Consider the following 17,841-nt stretch of genomic DNA (forward strand, 5'->3'; position numbering starts at 1 on the left):
TTGTTGAGAATTATGAAATATTTCTTTAAATGTTTGCCATTGCTTATCTACTGTCACCCTTTCAATCTAATTTCCCAATCTTCCATAGCCAACTCATACCCCAGACCTATGTAATTGGCTTTAAGTTTAAGACTCTAGTTTCTGACTTAAGTACGTCATTCTCAAACTCTGTGAAATTCTATCATATTATGATCACTTCTCCCCAGAGGATCCCTTACTATGAGATTACTAATTAACCATGTCTTCTTACACAGGTTACGATCTAAAATAGCCTGCTCCCTGGTTGGTTCCACGAAGAATTGTTCTAGAAAACTGTCTCGAATGCATTCCATGAACTTGTCCTCCAAACTACCTTTGCCAATTTGATTTGTCCAGTCCATATGAAGATTAAAGTCCCCCACGATTATTGCATTACCTTTGCTACAAGCTGCTTTTATTTCTTGATTAATACTCTACCAATAGTATAGCTACTGTTAGGGGGCCTATAGACTACTTCTACCAGTGTTTCCTGCCCCTTGTTATTTCTTATCTCCACCCATACTGATTCTACTTCCTGATCTTCCGAGTCTAAATCCTTCCTCACTACTGTCCTTATGTTATCCTTTCTTATCGGTGCTACACCCCCTCATTTTCCATTTTGTCTGTCATTTTGAAATGTCAAGTACCCTGGAATATTTCATTCCCAACTTTGGTCATCTTGCAACCACGTATCAGTAATGGCTTCTGATCAAACCCATTTATCTCTATTTGTGCCATTAATTCATCTATCTTGTAACGAATGCTTCATGCATTCAGATAAAGCGCCTTTAATTTTAGCTTTTTATCAGTTTTCCTTGAAATGACTTTTTTTATTCGTTCATGGGATGTGGACGTCGCTGGCGAGGCTGGCATTTATTGCCCATCCCTAATTGCCCTTGAGAAGGTGGTGGTGAGCCGCTTCTTGAACCACTGCAGTCCGTGTGGTGAAGGTTCTCCCACAGTGCTGTTTAGGAAGGGAGTTCCAGGATTTTGACCCAGCGACAATGAAGGAACGGCGATATATTTCCAAGTCGGGATGGTGTGTGACTTGGAGGGGAACGTGCAGGTGGTGTTGTTCCCATGTATCTGCTGCTCTTGTCCTTCTAGGTGGTAGAGGTCGCGGGTTTGGGAGGTGCTGTCGAAGAAGCCTTGGCGAGTTGCTACAGTGCATCCTGTGGATGGTACACACTGCAGCCACTGTGCGCCGGTGGTGAAGGGAGTGAATGTTTAGGGTGGTGGATGGGGTGCCAATCAAGCGGGCTGCTTTGTCCTGGATGGTGTTGAGCTTCTTGAGTGTTGTTGGAGCTGCACTCATCCAGGCAAGCGGAGAGTATTCCATCACACTCCTGACTTATGCCTTGTAGAAGGTGGAAAGGCTTTGTGGAGTCAGGAGGTGAGTCACTCGCCGCAGAATACCCATCCTCTGACCTGCTCTTGTAGCCACAGTATTTATATGGCTGGTCCCGTTAAGTTTATGGTCAATGGTGACCCCCAGAATGTTGATGGTGGGGGATTTGGCGATGGTAATGCTGTTGAATGTCATGGGGAGGTGGTCATTGCCTGGCACTTGTCTGGCACGAATGTTACTTGCCACTTATGAGCCCAAGCCTTGATGTTGTCCAGGTCTTGCTGCATGCGGGCACGGACTGCTTCAATATCTGAGGGGTTGCGAATGGAACTGAACACTGTGCAGTCATCAGCGAACATCCCCATTTCTGACCTTATGATGGAGGGAGGGTCATTGATGAAGCAGCTGAAGATGGTTGGGCCTAGGACACTGCCTTGAGGAACTCCTGCAGCAGTGTCCTGGGTCTGAGATGATTGGCCTCCAACAACCACTACCATCTTCCTTTGTGCTAGGTACGACTCCAGCCACTGGAGAATTTTCCCCCTGATTCCCATTGACTTCAATTTTACTAGGGCTCCATGGTGCCACACTCGGTCAAATGCTGCCTTGATGTCAAGGGCAGTCACTCTCATCTCACCTCTGGAATTCAGCTCTTTTGTCCATGTTTGGACGAAAGCCGTAATGAGGTCTGGAGCCGAGTGGTCCTGGCGGAACCCAAAGTGAGCATCAGTGAGCAGGTTATTGGTGAGTAAGTGCTGCTTGATAGCATTGTCGACGACAACTTCCATCACTTTGCTGATGATTGAGAGTAGACTGATGGGGCGGTAATTGGCCGGATTGTATTTGTCCTGCTTTTTGTGGACAGGACATACCTGGGCAATTTTCCTTATTCGCTGATGCACTATTAGCGTTAAACTCTCCGTCCCTTCCTGTCTCACTCTGCTTACCTTTACCCGAATCGCTACACTGCTCTAATGCCTTGACTTTTCTCTTTAGATTTCTAAATTTCCCCTCATCTGAACCCCCCCTTCCCCTGCCTTTTTTTAGTTTAAAGCGCTATCTACAGCCCTAGTTATTTGATTTACCAGGACACTGGACCCAGCCCAGTTTAAGTGGAGCCCGTCCCAAAGGAACAGCTCCCTCTTTCCCCAGTACTGGTGCCAGTGTCCCATGAATCGATACCCCTGTCTCCCACACCACTCTTTTGAGCCACACATTTAACCCTCTGATCTGCTTGTCTTTATGCCAATTGCGCATGCGTTCAAGTCTTTGGAGTAGGGCTTGAACCCGCAGTCTTCGGACTCGGACAAAAGTGCTAACAGTGAGCTAATGTAACAGTGGGCTGATGTAAAATCCAGTATCTATAATTGGAAAACCCATGGCCACTGAGTTGTCAGTCAAAGAGGACTGCAGCCAGCTAAGGACTTTGGTTCTTTCTCAAAGTTCTCAGACTCGACTGTCAATCAAACCTGCTACTCCCGCCCAAGCCCAATTCTTTGGTCTGAGGCAAGATGGCTTGAACCAAATATGATCTCCATTTCTGATAGTCTAGAGAAACATCAAGCAGCCTCACTTTCTGTAACTGAAATGTCAAACTGAGTAAGTTAAATAGAATGACACCGTAAGCAGTAAGATGTGACAGTGATCTGAGGAACAAAGCATCTGAAATAATACCTTTTGCATGCTAAACTGTATGTAAATTTTCTCCATCTTGCAGAAAACAGGTAGCCGTTACTGATCTTACCCCTGTGTGACCTATTTTGGCCCCTTTCATATTGATTCTAGCAATATAAAAATATTGAAAATTAAACATAGACAAAATGTACTTTTGTCACTGTATCTTTTCCATTTCTTTAGATAGTTCCAATTGCTGATTTAGAGTTCTATTTGCCAATTTTTAAATTTTTTTTATCTGTACCGATATTTTTATAGCATTTCGGCCTGATGCTGTAGAACACTGTTTTTCCTTCGTAAGCATCTATTATTTTTAAACTAAAGCCTTTACTTTATCTGCGCTAATATGTTATGTGACTCCTTTTATTATTATTCCTTTATACATGGATGAGTGATTGTCCATAGTTGTTATCCTATTAACAAAAGCAGACCATGTAAAATGATTTTGTAATCATATTCACGAGGGATAACTTCTGTAATATGAAAACAGCAATATTTGTTAATTTTGTACCTAAGCCATGAATAAAATGGAATTTAACAAAACTACTAAATATTTTTGTTTCCCTTAAACAGACATGGACAAACAATATGAACAAATCATCTGAGGCGAAGATTAAATATTTTGACGGTGATGATTACACATGTATTACATTCCAACCTGATCTGTCAAAATTCAACATGGAAAAACTGGATAAAGATATAGTGGCACTCATGACTCGAAGGGCTTACGATGTAGCTGGGTCATGTAAAGGAGTCAAAGTCATGCTCAATGGAAAGAAATTGCCAGTAAGCATTTTAAAAAAGTAGTATTAATATTTGTAGGATGTTTTGGGGTACTTGCACTTTGCTTCCAACTAGAAGATCCAAAGTTTTAAGTTACATTCATGCCAGCTGTTCAAATTAACTTTAATTTGTGTGAGTTTGTTTTATTTTTTCAATTGTTATTTGTGCCTTAAAGAAATCTCGTAGGCTACAGGATCATCTTGTACCATTACAGTTGTGCAAGAGTGGGCCAGGATGACTGGCTTTTAGATTTCTCTATGCTTCCTGGTGGAGAAGTGCCTGGTATTGTGCTGGATGCTTCACTACAATTACATGGCTAAAATGTTAACTGAGCATAAGAGAATTACAATTGTGAACCTGTGTCTTATCAGGGAGTGGCACTTTCAACATGATGCGTTCTAAGTTTCTCCCTTGTGAAGAAAATTTCTAAACTTTAAAAAATATATTTTTTTCCTAGTTAAATTTTGTTGCATTCTAGATTTCCCAAACCATTAATTAAACATAATTTTTTCCCCCATTCTACAAATGCACTTATTAAAATTAATTATTAATTGATCTCCTGTGGCATTGCTTATAAGTTATACCATATCGTCTCCATCTTGGCACACTATTATCTTCATGTTGCTGCTCCTTGCTGTTTTTTTCTCTAGCTCATCCCTGCTTTGCTCTGTCCTTTTCTGTTTCTATATTTTTCTTTTTGGGTGAGAGATGCAACATGGTGGGGAAGGGAATCAGAACCATGAGACACAGGTGGACAGGGAAGTTTTACAAAGAGGAACATAAGGACAGCATTAGGATGGGTGCAGACGGGAATGCCAAGGCCCATGAAGATATCCGATGGTGGGAAATTGTTGGGGGTATGAGTAAAATTCTGATTGTAGAGGATAGGGGTAGGTACAGGTGCAGTCAAGGCCTGAGAGGAGGATGCCCAGAAATGACTGAGTTGGGACCAGTGGGAAAAAAATTAATTTTAAATATACTTAACAATTAAAACTCTCCTGAAAGCTGTATTAGCCTGAATCTGGTCTTTATGGTGCCATGTAAGCTGGTGACAGTTGAGAGGTCTTAAAGATAAGGCAATAGCGCTACCCACTTTCAAGACCAAATGTGCAAGACTTCAGGGTAAGTGAAATCAATAGAAAACTGCTGGAAGTAGAGTAATGGAGGTAATGTGACGGTATCAGAAAAAACTTGACATAAAAAATGATGCAGAAAATATGTTGCAAAAGATGGAGTGCCCCTCGCATTCCTCACTCTGCCCCTTTTTAACCCCATCAACTCATCTCAACTCCTCCCTTACCTCCTGACCCCCCCCCCCCCCCTCACTATTCTTTCATCCCCTCCCTCAGCCTGATCTGAAAGCCTCTTAGCCCTATGTTGGAAAACTGGCACTTTGTCTTTTTAAACACTTGTATAGTGCAATAAATAGACTATAGTGCTACAAGTGCTTTTTAAAAAAAAAACAAGTGGCTGTTTCCGAGTTTGATGCTGGAGATGAGGATCAGGGAGCATGGGAACAAAAGCCACTGAGCAGGCTGGGAAGTGGCTACAAATGGGCAGACTGGGGAGTGGCTAAAAACGGGTGTGGGAGACCAGTGGTGGCCAACAATAGATGGGGAAGCAGAGGTGGGTGTGTTGGGGGGGGGGAACTTTTTTTTAAAAGAAGGCCTGAAGCATTGCTACCTTGGCTGGAGAGTGGGATGTCTCAAAGCTTAGTTGATATCAACATCAGTACCTTGGAGACCAAGTATTGCAGAGCTCAAGGGGTAAGAAAAATGATCAAATCAGCGTGGTGGTAATAGCAGTGACACAATTGTGTCTGAAGGCGGTGGGGGGGGGGGTGGAATTGTGCACAATGCAAGACTTTTTGGGTCTTTATGCAATACTATATTTTGAATAACCCATAATGCAGCACTTGAAGGGGAAGTGAAGTGGTGCTTTGAATTTTTTTCCCCCAAAAATTATTTGCTTTTTTCTGTATTCAACTTGTTTAACCAGTAATCATGCTTCTTCTGAAGTATTTAACTCAGTCAAATTATAGTTTAGGATAATCTAGTCAGTGAATGATGAATGTGCAAAGTGGAAAATTGTTTCATTATCCAGTGTTAACATTGCTCACCTGGAGTACAGAAATTACAAAAAAAAATTTTAAAGTCAATCGAAATTCTCCCAATATTGGTAAATAGTTGATGTAGCCATCTGTCTTCTCACAAACAGTTACTACGTTAAATTCTTAAAATTATCTACAATGGTTCATACTCCAGTTTTTGTAATAGTCAAATTAGCGACTTTGACCTAAATCATTCAGGAAGGATAGTATTTACTAAGACAAGAGGTGAGGTTCGTGAAGTGTTGATCCCTGTAATGAGGGAGTCGGCTGTTAGCGAGTTTTTGCTAGATTAGAAACAAGCAAACCTGATGCCAATTTTCAGAGGGTGACAAACAAACAACTAAAAATCAATCAGCTTCACATTAGTAACTGGTAAAATAATAGCATCTATTATCAGGAGTATTGACTATTAATTCTATAATCATAACTCAGTAAATGGCAACTGACACTTTCAGAAGGGGGGAATTTTGCCTCACCAACCTCCTTGACTGCATTTTGAGAAGGTTAATCCCTCAATGTGGTGTACCTAGCTTTCTAAAAAATACTTGAACAGAATTCAGACAGGCTGCTGCTTAAGCTTAAGGCTACAACTTAAGTTTAAAGCAGTGGGGATTCAAAGTTAAACCTGGGAATGAATAAGAAATTGGCTGGTGGGGAAGAAGTATTATATGCTTGTTCGGGGAGTAAAGTTCAGGTGCGGCTGCTCCCCAGTGGATTGTTCCAGGCATTGATGTTGGGATTCCTACTATCTGATTTACATTAACGACTTGGATTCAGAGCTCTATGCAAACTCATGAAATTTGCAAATGATGCCAAACTAGGAGGGACAGTTGAATCTGAGGAGACAGCTCATGAAGTACTCAATGAATTAGACAAAGTATGTAAGCGGAAAGAACAGTGACTATTGAAGTTAAAGATTGATAAGTATAAACTGCTGCACATAGAAAAAATAGGCAGCATAAGTACTCCTTGAATGATGTTGAAAGAGATGTAGGGATATTAATAGACACTGCATTAAATATGTCCAATTAATAAGGAGTAGCAAAGAAGCAAATGTAATCCTGAACTAAAAACAGTAGATTATAAATTGAAGGAAGTCGTGCTTAAACTGTTCAGTGCCTTGCTGAACCGTGCCCAGAGTAATGTGTCCATTTGTTGGTTACTGGGACGCAAGGGGGAGACATTAAAGACCCACAATACTGATCCATGCCATTAGAAAAACTGGAGAAATATGGGCTTTTCAACTTGGAAAGAAAGTGACAGATGACTTTCTAGAGATGTATATGGTAGTTAATGGTTGAAAGAAGGTAAATCCAGAACACTACTTCAAATTAAAATGCAAAAGGACTAAGGAAGTTGGCTTCAAGCTAGTGAAAGGAAGATTTTGGATTGATTATAGGAAGTTTGTCATGCATTAAGTCGAATGTGGAAATATGTAAGGAGCATTTGGATGCTGTGATAGGGAGATCTGAGTACTTTCTAGAAGCATAAGCTAAGATGGGCTGATTAACTCTTCTCATCCATGTTTGTCTTGTGAAAAATGCTACCAGAATTTTTGTAACTTTAGTATTTTTCACATCTGTTTATGTGGCACTCCATTCAGCACCTCCCCCACCCCAGCATCACTCCCCTAACCCATAGCATAATCACTCAAAACCGTGGCTTAAGAAATTAATGGTTACAGAAAATATAGCTTTTGGTGTAAGGGGTAGTTTACATTAAGGGTGCATGTGAATGAAGAATTACAACAAGCTTCAAAGGATGGACGCAGCAGGAAAAAGGAGGGAAAAGGAATAAAGGATTGGAGGTGAGGAATAGGCAAACTAGTGGTATATGTGTGATGTATGCTTTGACTTTGACTTAAGTGTTTTATTATTTGCCCTATAGATAAATGGGTTCCGGAGCTATGTTGATCTTTATGTGAAAGATAAATTGGATGAAACTGGCATTGCACTGAAGATGGTTCATGAATCTGTCAACGATCGATGGGAAGTGTGCCTGACCATGAGTGAGAAAGGCTTCCAGCAAATCAGCTTTGTAAATAGCATTGCTACCACAAAGGTTAGTATTTGAGAACCAGTGCAGTTTTGTGTGTTATACATACATTCAACCATTGCTTTTTAAAAATACAAGAAACTTTGTTCATGGATATATTTTTCTTATTTGCAAATTAGAAATATTAAGATTCTGAATTTAATGCAGATCCTATTTTCACAGGGTGGTAGACATGCTGATTACGTAGTTGATCAGATTGTTAGTAAACTTATTGAAGTTGTCAAAAAGAAAAACAAAGCTGGAGTATCCGTGAAACCTTTTCAGGTAAGATTTTTTTTAGCAGAATTGTACTTAAACCTTAACATGAAAAAAAAACTCATTAATTTAGGAAGAAGATAAATACAGATGTTTTCTCCTTTTACATAGGTAAAAAATCATGTATGGGTCTTTGTCAACTGTCTGATTGAAAACCCAACATTTGATTCTCAAACAAAGGAAAATATGACTCTTCAACCTAAGAACTTTGGGTCCAAGTGTGTCCTTTCTGAGAAATTCTTCAAAGCGGTTAGTATTTCAATGTTAATACATCGATATTTACAATGTTCTATAAGTTTTAGTTTGCTTTCCAACATCAGGTGTAAGTAGAAATTTTTCCCAACTTGATTTTTTTTTTAAATGGTTATTCTGAAAATAGAGTAAGTGATCTATTAAGAAGGTTTTTATAACATATGTAACGCATGTACCGGCCATTTAGAGCATCTACTTTGCTCTACCGTTTCGGTCCTTTTTCAGGATCTGACCAATTTATCCCTTGCTTTTGTTGCCAAATCAATTTTTACTCCAACCCATATTTCTCTGCTTTGTTGAATCTAGCTTCCTTTTGAATGCATTTGAATGGTGAGCTTAAGATCTAGGAGTACTTAAATGCATAAGGAAAGTCAGGAATGGGGAAAGGCCTATCGAAGCACATCCATCTAGTATAACTTCACCCTCCTTTCATAAAGTTGGCTCCTTGTTTTCATTTTTTGTACCTAGAAAACTAACTTTTTTTGCCCCTGACCTTTCATGTTACTCAAGCTTGTATTTCTTTGTTTTTCTGACTTGGATGAAATCTGTAGAGCCGGTTTTCATCTCTTCTACTGGCTGGGATTGGGCTGGTACTGCAATTTAAAATAGCGATGCAGCACTTACCACCCCGTTCCCACTGATGGGGCTCTGCCATTTTTTGGTTGGGGCCTTGAAATGGCCAGGCCAGGCCAGGCTCCTGCTGGTAACAGGCAGGTTCCTCATTATCCCGTGCAAACCAGGGTCCTATGATGCCAATTGGAGCCCCATGAAATTTTGAAGTACCAATCGGTGGAACATGCACCATGCTTGCTTCCACTCATTGGTATTTGGCTTTGAGTGGCCTAACTAGTGGCCCTTAAAGGCTGCTCAGAAAAAGTTTAAAAAGCAGTTTGTAGGTGATTTTGTGGGGTCAGGAGGGTCATGAATGCTCTCATGACGACTGACCTTCCACAGCCCTCCCTTGGGATTGCCTCCCTACACTTAACTTACCTGGACCTGGTAGGATGATATTTACTAAGACAAGAGGTGAGGTTTCAAAATGTTTTGGCTCAAGCCATAAACTCCACACCCTTGCCACCGACTCCATCCTGCTCCCCAGTTATTCAGTCAAGCTGAAACAAGTCGTGCAATCCTCAGTGGCCTGTTTACTCAGAACTGAGTTTCAGACCCACATCCTATCCATCAGCAAAACTGTTTTCTTCTGTCTCCAGTGTCTCCTTAACAACCCCAATCCCAATGAAAATCTTTATCTCTAAACTCAATCCCCTTCACCCACATATTACTATTGGTAGCAGCTTCATCTCTACACTCTTGAAATTCCCTCTCTAAAACCCTCTACGTCGCCTCTCTTGGGTTTTAAGGAGTTTTTTTTAAAACCCATCTTTTCCACCAAGCTTATGGTTTCCTCTACCAACTCCCACCATGGCTCAGTTACTTTCTCTCCCCTCTAGGATGATTCTCTGCATTAAAGACACTATATAAATGACAGTTGCTTATGTACTAGGAAGTGTTTTTCCAACCGTCATGGGGTTTCTCAAGATTTCAGCATTCTTTGGTTTCTTTGCATTTTGTATTGTTAAAATGTACAGAATGTTTTGGCATCAAGATTGACATATTCACAGTTGTAAAGGGAATGAAAATCTGTTTGGTCCTTCCAGGCAAATAACTGCGGCATTGTTGAAAGTATACTAAATTGGGTCAAATTTAAAGCCCAGACCCAACTTAACAAGAAGTGTTCCTCAGTAAAACACAGCAAAATTAAAGGCATTCCAAAACTGGATGATGCCAATGATGCAGGTACAGTAAGTGTTTTTGCTTTCATATTTACTAGAATAGAGATAACTTAAGCTACCTTTTAGAGCCTTTATTAAAAATAGAATGGTTCATTCCTATTATGGTCATTAGTGAAAGCTTGTCTTAAGTTTGGAGCTACAGTAGTTGCCAAAAGCTCATTCAGATATTTGAGTATAAAATGCTTTTTTTAAATTAGTGTAACATCAGTCTTTAATAAGAAAAACTGTACAAGTTACGGACATGTATGTATTTCTGAAACAGGTGGCAGACATTCTTCAGACTGTACATTGATTCTGACAGAAGGAGATTCAGCCAAATCCTTGGCTGTGTCAGGTCTGGGTGTCATTGGGCGTGATAGATATGGTGTGTTCCCACTGAGGGGTAAACTTCTCAATGTTCGAGAAGCTTCACACAAGCAGGTATGACTGCACACAGGTGATAGAATCTAACAATTCATATTGCATTACGCTTTCACATTTTGAATGAAGTATATGCCTTTTTGACCCTCAGTCAGATAGAAATCTCTTGCATGTAAAACAACTGTGAGTAAAGCTGTTGAGATGTAACCTCAAAATGAAAGTTCTGGCAAGATATTATCATTGGCGTGCTAATTAAGAAATAAGTTTTTAAAATATTTGTGTATATGTGTGAGTGTATATATGTTGGGGTGTGTCTGTGCACATTAACCAGTGCGACATTTTCGGACGGTTTCTACCTTTCTTCAGATTATTTTGTTTCTCTTATCATAGATACGGGTTAAGTTACGAGGAGAGATTACACAAATTGGGGTTGTATTCTCTGGAGTTTCGAAGGTTAAGGGGTGATCTGATCGAAGTTTATAAGATATTAAGGGGGACAGATAGGGTGGATAGAGAGAGAAACTATTTCCGCTGGTTGGGGATTCTAGGAGTAGGGGGCACAGTCTAAAAATTAGAGCCAGACCTTTCAGGAGTGAGATTAGAAAACATTTCTACACACAAAGGGTGGTAGAAGTTTAGAACTCTCTTCCGCAAACGGCAATTGATACTAGCTCAATTGCTAAATTTAAATCCGAGATAGATAGCTTTTTGGCAACCAAAGGTATTAAGGGATATGGGCCAAAGGCAGGTATATGGAGTTAGATTAAAGATCAACCATGATCTTATCAAATAGCGGAGCAGGCACGAGGGGCTGAATGGCCTACTCATATTCCTATATGACTCACCCACGAGAGAGATCTAACTCCCCATACATTTTGGGAGAATGTATCCCAGCTTTGAGATCCATGTAACCTTTCTGTAATGCATCCTGGTTAACTAAAGAAAATTATGTTCATTATTTATTGGCCCTATCCAAACTTTGATAGGATCTCAGTTGTCTTCAGTAAACGAATGGAGCATCACACCTACAGACCTCATTATAAGTTTAAAACTATTAAGCAAATTCACTTAGCAAAAAGGCAAACAAACAAATAGTGGAAGTAGTTTTTCCAATTTCCTTCATCAAAACCTCCTATAATTTTGAATGCCTCTCAAATCTTCTCTTTGCTATCTTAGTTCTAAAGAAAGGGGCGCCAGTTTCTCTGATCTCTCCTCATAACTAAAGCCTGTCATACTTGGTATCACATTAATGAATCTTTTCTCCATGACATCTTTTCTAAAGTAAGGCACCTAAAACTGTTTCTTTTCTTAATTTTTTTCACGACTGCCAGGCGTCTAACTGTTGTTAGAAATTTCAAACTGGCTGTCCAATTCAAGCAGAATAGTGTTACAGGGATTTTGTGTAGTTTGAATAATTGTCCACTCAAATTTTAAAATATTGTTGTTGTATGCAAACCGAACCAAAAGCATGGCCTTGTTAAATTTGAATTTTTTTTTATTCGTTCATGGGATGTGGGCGTCACTGGCAAGGCCAGTATTTATTGCACATCCCGAATTGCCCTTGAGGAGGTGGTGGTGAGCCGCCTTCTTGAACCGCTGCAGTCCGTCTGGTGAAGGTTTTCCCACAGTGCTGTTAGGTAGGGAGTTCCAGGATTTTGACCCAGCGGTGATATTTCCAAGTCGGGATGGTGTGTGACTTGGAGGGGAACGTGCAGGTGGTGTTGTTCCCATGCACCTGCTGCCCTTGTTCTTCCAGGTGGTAGGTCGCGGGTTTGGGAGGTGCTGTTGAAGAAGCCTTCGCAAGTTGCTGCAGCGCATCCTGTAGATGCTACACACTGTAGTCACAGTGCGCCGGTGGTGAAGGGAATGAATGTTTAGGATGGTGGATGGGTTGCCAATCAAGCGGGCTGCTTTGACCTGGATGGTGTCGAGCTTCTTGATTGTTGTTGGAGCTGCACTCATCCAGGCAAGTGGGGAGTATTCCATCACACTCCTGACTTGTGCCTTGTAGATGGTGGAAAGGCTTCCCTTATCAAGCCTGTAACCAACAAAGCATACCACATTGAGTCGAGTTAAGTTTGGTAAAGGAATCTGGATGGCAATAGTTTTTTAAAAATTGGTTAGGTACCATGATTAGATTTAGAGGAACAGCCACCAAACAAAAACTGGGAACAAATACTTGATTTTTGTTGCATTACTTCCCACTCCCCTCTTTGAACTCAATGCTTGTTGGTGTCACTGATTTGGCGCTTGTGAGGATCAAAACTAGATTCATTCCTGATGTTACAGTGCATCGACACTCCTGTTTTGGAAACCACTACAATGTTGCATGACCATATTGTGTCCTCACAAACAATGCTGCATTGCAAAAGACATGCATTTTTGTCACAGGTTGACTGTAAGGGACTGTGATTAGAACACACCGTAACCTTCAATTCATATAAGTACAATTGTAGCTTCTGTATTACCAAGACTGCACTTAAACATTGTTTTTCAATTGCACATTAATCTATCTCTTGTGATATTAACTTGGGACTTAGATAAACAACTGGGTATTCCTCCCTATAGTCATTTCCTTGGCTCAGTACAGTCTGTGCATCGGTATGGACCATGAAAGCAAGAGAATAATCAGGACCAGCTAGTATGAGTTTTGTGCACATGGCATTTTTTTGTATACCCATGTCATTATAACAAGTGCAGAGTGCAAAAACCCTTCAGGCTTAGAGCCTTCACATACCTGGTGTCTTCTAGTTTTTCTAGAATCTCCTCCATTTGAGGCATGGTGTCGGCTTTATCCTCTGTGTAGTCATTTAGCTTATAATCTACACAGATTTTTTGGTCTCTCTTTTTTAATGTACTGCTGCCATTGGGGATAACCTCTCTGGGATTACCATATTGCTCCCAACGCAACATCTCCTGTACCTCCTTTATGTGTAATGGTGCACTTTTCTCTTTTCCCTCCTCCACACCCAGTAGCAATAAGTTCCCTCACACTGTGTGGTCAAGGGGTATGTGTAATGATGCCCTGAAGTAATGCAAATAGTGCGAACCTTGTAGATTCTTGGCGTACTTTACAATACTTTTGATTTGTGAATTTTAAAAAATGGGGGGAAATTGTATATAATTTTAATTGGATATAGCTCCAGTAATTTAATTTATTTTTTTAAAGCCCTGGCACTCAAATATTAGATGGATACCTGAAATTCTGTAGCTAATTGAACGGTTTTACACATTTGATGTCTGAATTTGTCAAGACTTCAGCTCTTGAATTAATTTTAAGGCATCACTGAAAGTGCCACTTCTTGTAATTTTCATAACAGTAGTTGAACTAATTACAATTGCTGTGGTTACTGTTGTAAGTGACTACCTGTGTATATGTCAAATGTAAAAAAGATTTCAAGTGGATATGGTGCAAATTCCAGTCTGTTAATTAACAGCATGAAAGTTGTGAAATATTGCAATTCTACAAAAGCAGAGGTATGAATGACTTTTTGTCATGCAGATAATGGAGAATGCAGAAATCAACAACATTATCAAGATAGTTGGCCTTCAGTACAAGAAAAGTTACGATGATGCAGAATCTCTGAAATCTCTTCGCTATGGCAAGATTATGATCATGACTGATCAGGTCAGAATGTCAAGTTAAATTAAAATGTTTAATTAAAACAAAATATGAATATTCATAGTCCTCTGTTAACATTACAGAAAATCTGACATTGTGAGCACTATAATGCTGCTGCATGCAAATATTTAAAGTACTAGTTGATCTCCCGGGGTATTGCACACTGAATGTCGGAGAATATGGTCACTATTGCCTTACATGCTGCTGTTTCTCACTGTTCTCTTCTGCTTCTGTCTCTTGCTCTTCTCTTTTCTTTTAATTATTTTTGTTTCTCTCATCTGTTTTTTTTTCTTTTTATCTTTCCTTTTGGGTAGGGATGGTGGGTGGCATGGCAGGGAAATGTGTCACAATAACTGCAGGTTGCATTTGGTGTATGGAATGCTGGTAAAATGTAGCTTTCTGGTTTCCTTTCCATCCCTTCCTCTACTCCTTCATCTCCCAAATGCACACCTCTTTCCTACCATCTCCTTACTACCATCACTACCTTTCCTCTTTTTTCCTTTGAACTGCCTACTCAACCTCTGAATTCTGCCTTTCTTCTCGACCTGCTGTCAGTCTCCTTGCCCTTCTATTGATTAACCCCGTCCTACTTGCTCCCTCCAAGGGCAAGTGGTGAGAGGCCAGAGGTCCACTCACATGCAATTAGTTTAACTCAGCCCCTTTCCCTCATTTTCTACTTATCTGTCTTCCTCAAAGAGGCTTTGATTGCTTTCAAAATTCAACTTCCTTTATATAAAAAAAATTAGAATGAGGAAACAAACACTCTTTTTCTCTTTCTCAAACCGATCTCCTCTGTCTCATAGTTAGAAATTAGAATATCTATTTCACAGGTGTAAGCAAGGCAAAGTTAAAGAAAGAGAACTTGCAAATATATAGTGCCTTTCACGAAATCAGGATGTCGCAAAGAACATCACAGCCAATTAAGTGCTTTTGAAATGTAGTCACTAGGAAATATGGCAGACAGTTTATGCACAGCAAGGTTCCGTAAGCAGCAGTGAGATAAATGACTAGATAATCTGTTTGTGTTGTTGGTCGAGAGATAAATATTGGCCAGGCCACCAGGAGAACTCCCCTGCGCCTCTTCGATTAGTGTAATGGGAAGTTTTATATCCACTAGAGAGGGCAGACAGAGCTTACGTTTAATGCCTCATAAATAGTCTGTAGCTCCGACAATGCAGCACTCCCTTAGTACTGTATTGAAGTACTAGCCCAGATTATGTGCTCAACAATAACTTGCATTTATATAGAGCCTTTGATGTAATAAAATCTCTCAAGACACTTCACAGGAGCTTAATCAGACAAAAATTAACACCAAAGAATACGACATTAGACGTCTTAAAGGAGTAGAGAAAGGTGGAGAGATAAAGGGTTTTGGGAAGGAATTCCAGCGCTTAGGGCCTAGATGGCTGAAGGCACAGTCGCCAATGGTGGGGCAAAGGAACGGGGAGATGCACATGAGGCCTGAGTTGGAGGAACACATGGAGGGTTGTAGGTCTGGAGGAGGTTGCAAAGATAGGAGGGGTGAGCCCATGCTGAGAATTGAACACTAGAATTATAAAATATGTGGCGTTGATGGACCTGAAGCCAGTGTAGATCAGCAAGCATAGGGATGATGGGTGAAGGGGACTTGGTGCGAGTTAGGATACAGGCAGAAGAGTTTTGGATGAGCTCAAGTTTATGAAGGGTGGAGGGTGGAAGATGGGAGGTCAGCCAGAAGAGCATTGGGGATGAGGGTTTCAGCAGTCGATGGACTGAGGCAGGGACGGACATGGGCGATATTACAGAGTTGGAAATAGGCGGTCTTTGTGATGGAGAAGATATGAGGTCGGAAGCTCAGCTCTGGGTCAAATACAGACAGGCAAAAAGGAAAAGGAGGTGGGGTGATGTTAGTAATGGATGAAATCAGAGCAATAGTGAGAAAGGATATTGGCTCAGAAAATCAAGATGTAGAATCAGTCTGGGTGGAGTTAAGAAGCACCAAGGGGCAGAAAACACTAGTGGGAGTTGTCTATAGGCTTCCAAACAGTAGTGGTAATGTAGGGGATGGCATCAAACAGGAAATTAGAGATGCATGTAACAAGGGTACCACAGTAATTATGGGTGACTTTAATCTTCATATAGACTGGCCAAACCAAATTAGCAATAATACTGTGGAGGATGAATTCCTGGAGTGTGTATGAGATGGTTTTTTAGACCAGTGTGTTGAGGAGCCAACCAGGGAACAGGCTATCCTAGATTGGGTATTGTGCAATGAGAAGGGGTTAATTAATAATCTTGTTGTGCGGGGTCCTTTAGGGAAGAGTGACCATAAACATGATAGAATTCTTCATTAAGATGGAAAATGAAGTAGTCTAATCCGAAACTATGGTCCTAAATCTAAACAAAGGAAACTATGAAGGTATGAGGAGTGAGTTGGCTATGATAGATTGGGAAGTTTCATTAAAAGGCATGACGGTGGATAGGCAATGGCTAACATTTAAGGAACGAATGCATGAACTGCAATAATTATAAATTCCTTTCTGGCGCAAAAACACAAAAGGAAAAGCAGCCCAACCATGGCTAACAAAATAAATTAAGGATAGTATTAGATCCAAAAAGGAGTCACATAAAGTTGCCAGAAAAAGTAGCAAGCCTGAGGATTGGGAGCAGTTTAGAATTCAGCAAAAAAGGACCAAGAGATTGATTAAGAGGGGAAAAATAGAGTATGAGAGTAAACTTGCAAGGAACATAAAAGTGGACTGTAAAAGCTTCTATAAGTATGTAAAAAGAAAAAGATTAGTGAAGACAAATGTTAGGTCCCTTACAGTCAGAAATGGGAGAATTTATAATGGGGAGCAAGGAAATGGCAGAGCAATTAAACAAATACTTTGGTTCAGTCTTCACGGAAGAGGACACAAATAACTTCCCAGAAATGCTAGGGAACCAAGGGACTAGTGAGAAGGAGGAATTAAAGGAAATTAGTATTAGTAAAAAAAATAGTGCTGGAGAAATTAATGGGACTGAAAGCCAATAAATCCCTAGAGCCTGATAATCTGCATCCCAGAGTACTAAAAGAGGTAGCCATGGAAATAGTGGACACATTAGTTGTTATCTTCCAAAATTCTATAGATCATGGAACAGTTCCTGCAGATTGGAGGGTGGCAAATGTAACCCCATTATTTAAAAAAGGAGGGAGAGAGAAAACAGGGAACCACAAACCGGTTAGCCTAACATCAGTAGAAGGGAAAATACTAGAGTCTATTATAAAGGATGTGATAACAGGACACTTAGAAAATATCAATGGGATTAGACAAAGTCAACATGGGTTTATGAAAGGGAAATCATGTTTGACAAATCTATTGGAGTTTTTTGAGGATGTAACTGGTAGAGTAGATAAGGGAGAACCAGTGGATGTGGTTTATTTGGATTTTCAGAAGGCCTTTGATAAAGTCCCACATAAGAAGTTAGTGTGCAAAATTAAAGCACATGGGATTGGGGGTACTGTATTGGCATGGATTGAAAATTGGTTAACAGACAGGAAACAGAGAGTAGGAATAAATGGGTCTTTTTTGGGGTAGCAGGCAGTAACTAG

General features: G+C 40.3%; 1 protein-coding gene across 2 annotated transcripts in view; it reads left to right on the forward strand.

The window, feature by feature from the left end:
- top2b (DNA topoisomerase II beta) overlaps window positions 1–17,841 on the forward strand; it is a 159,172-nt gene that overhangs the window by 50,369 nt on the left and 90,962 nt on the right. For both annotated transcript variants that reach the window (XM_068002898.1, XM_068002906.1), the window contains exons 8-14: window positions 3,614–3,826; window positions 7,821–7,994; window positions 8,151–8,252; window positions 8,355–8,492; window positions 10,154–10,292; window positions 10,551–10,708; window positions 14,151–14,276. In XM_068002898.1, the coding sequence (XP_067858999.1) occupies window positions 3,614–3,826; window positions 7,821–7,994; window positions 8,151–8,252; window positions 8,355–8,492; window positions 10,154–10,292; window positions 10,551–10,708; window positions 14,151–14,276 (1,050 nt within the window). The remainder of the gene's footprint in view (window positions 1–3,613; window positions 3,827–7,820; window positions 7,995–8,150; window positions 8,253–8,354; window positions 8,493–10,153; window positions 10,293–10,550; window positions 10,709–14,150; window positions 14,277–17,841) is intronic.

The sequence above is a fragment of the Heptranchias perlo genome, chromosome 2 (assembly GCF_035084215.1).
Source record: "Heptranchias perlo isolate sHepPer1 chromosome 2, sHepPer1.hap1, whole genome shotgun sequence".
NCBI lineage: Eukaryota > Metazoa > Chordata > Chondrichthyes > Hexanchiformes > Hexanchidae > Heptranchias > Heptranchias perlo.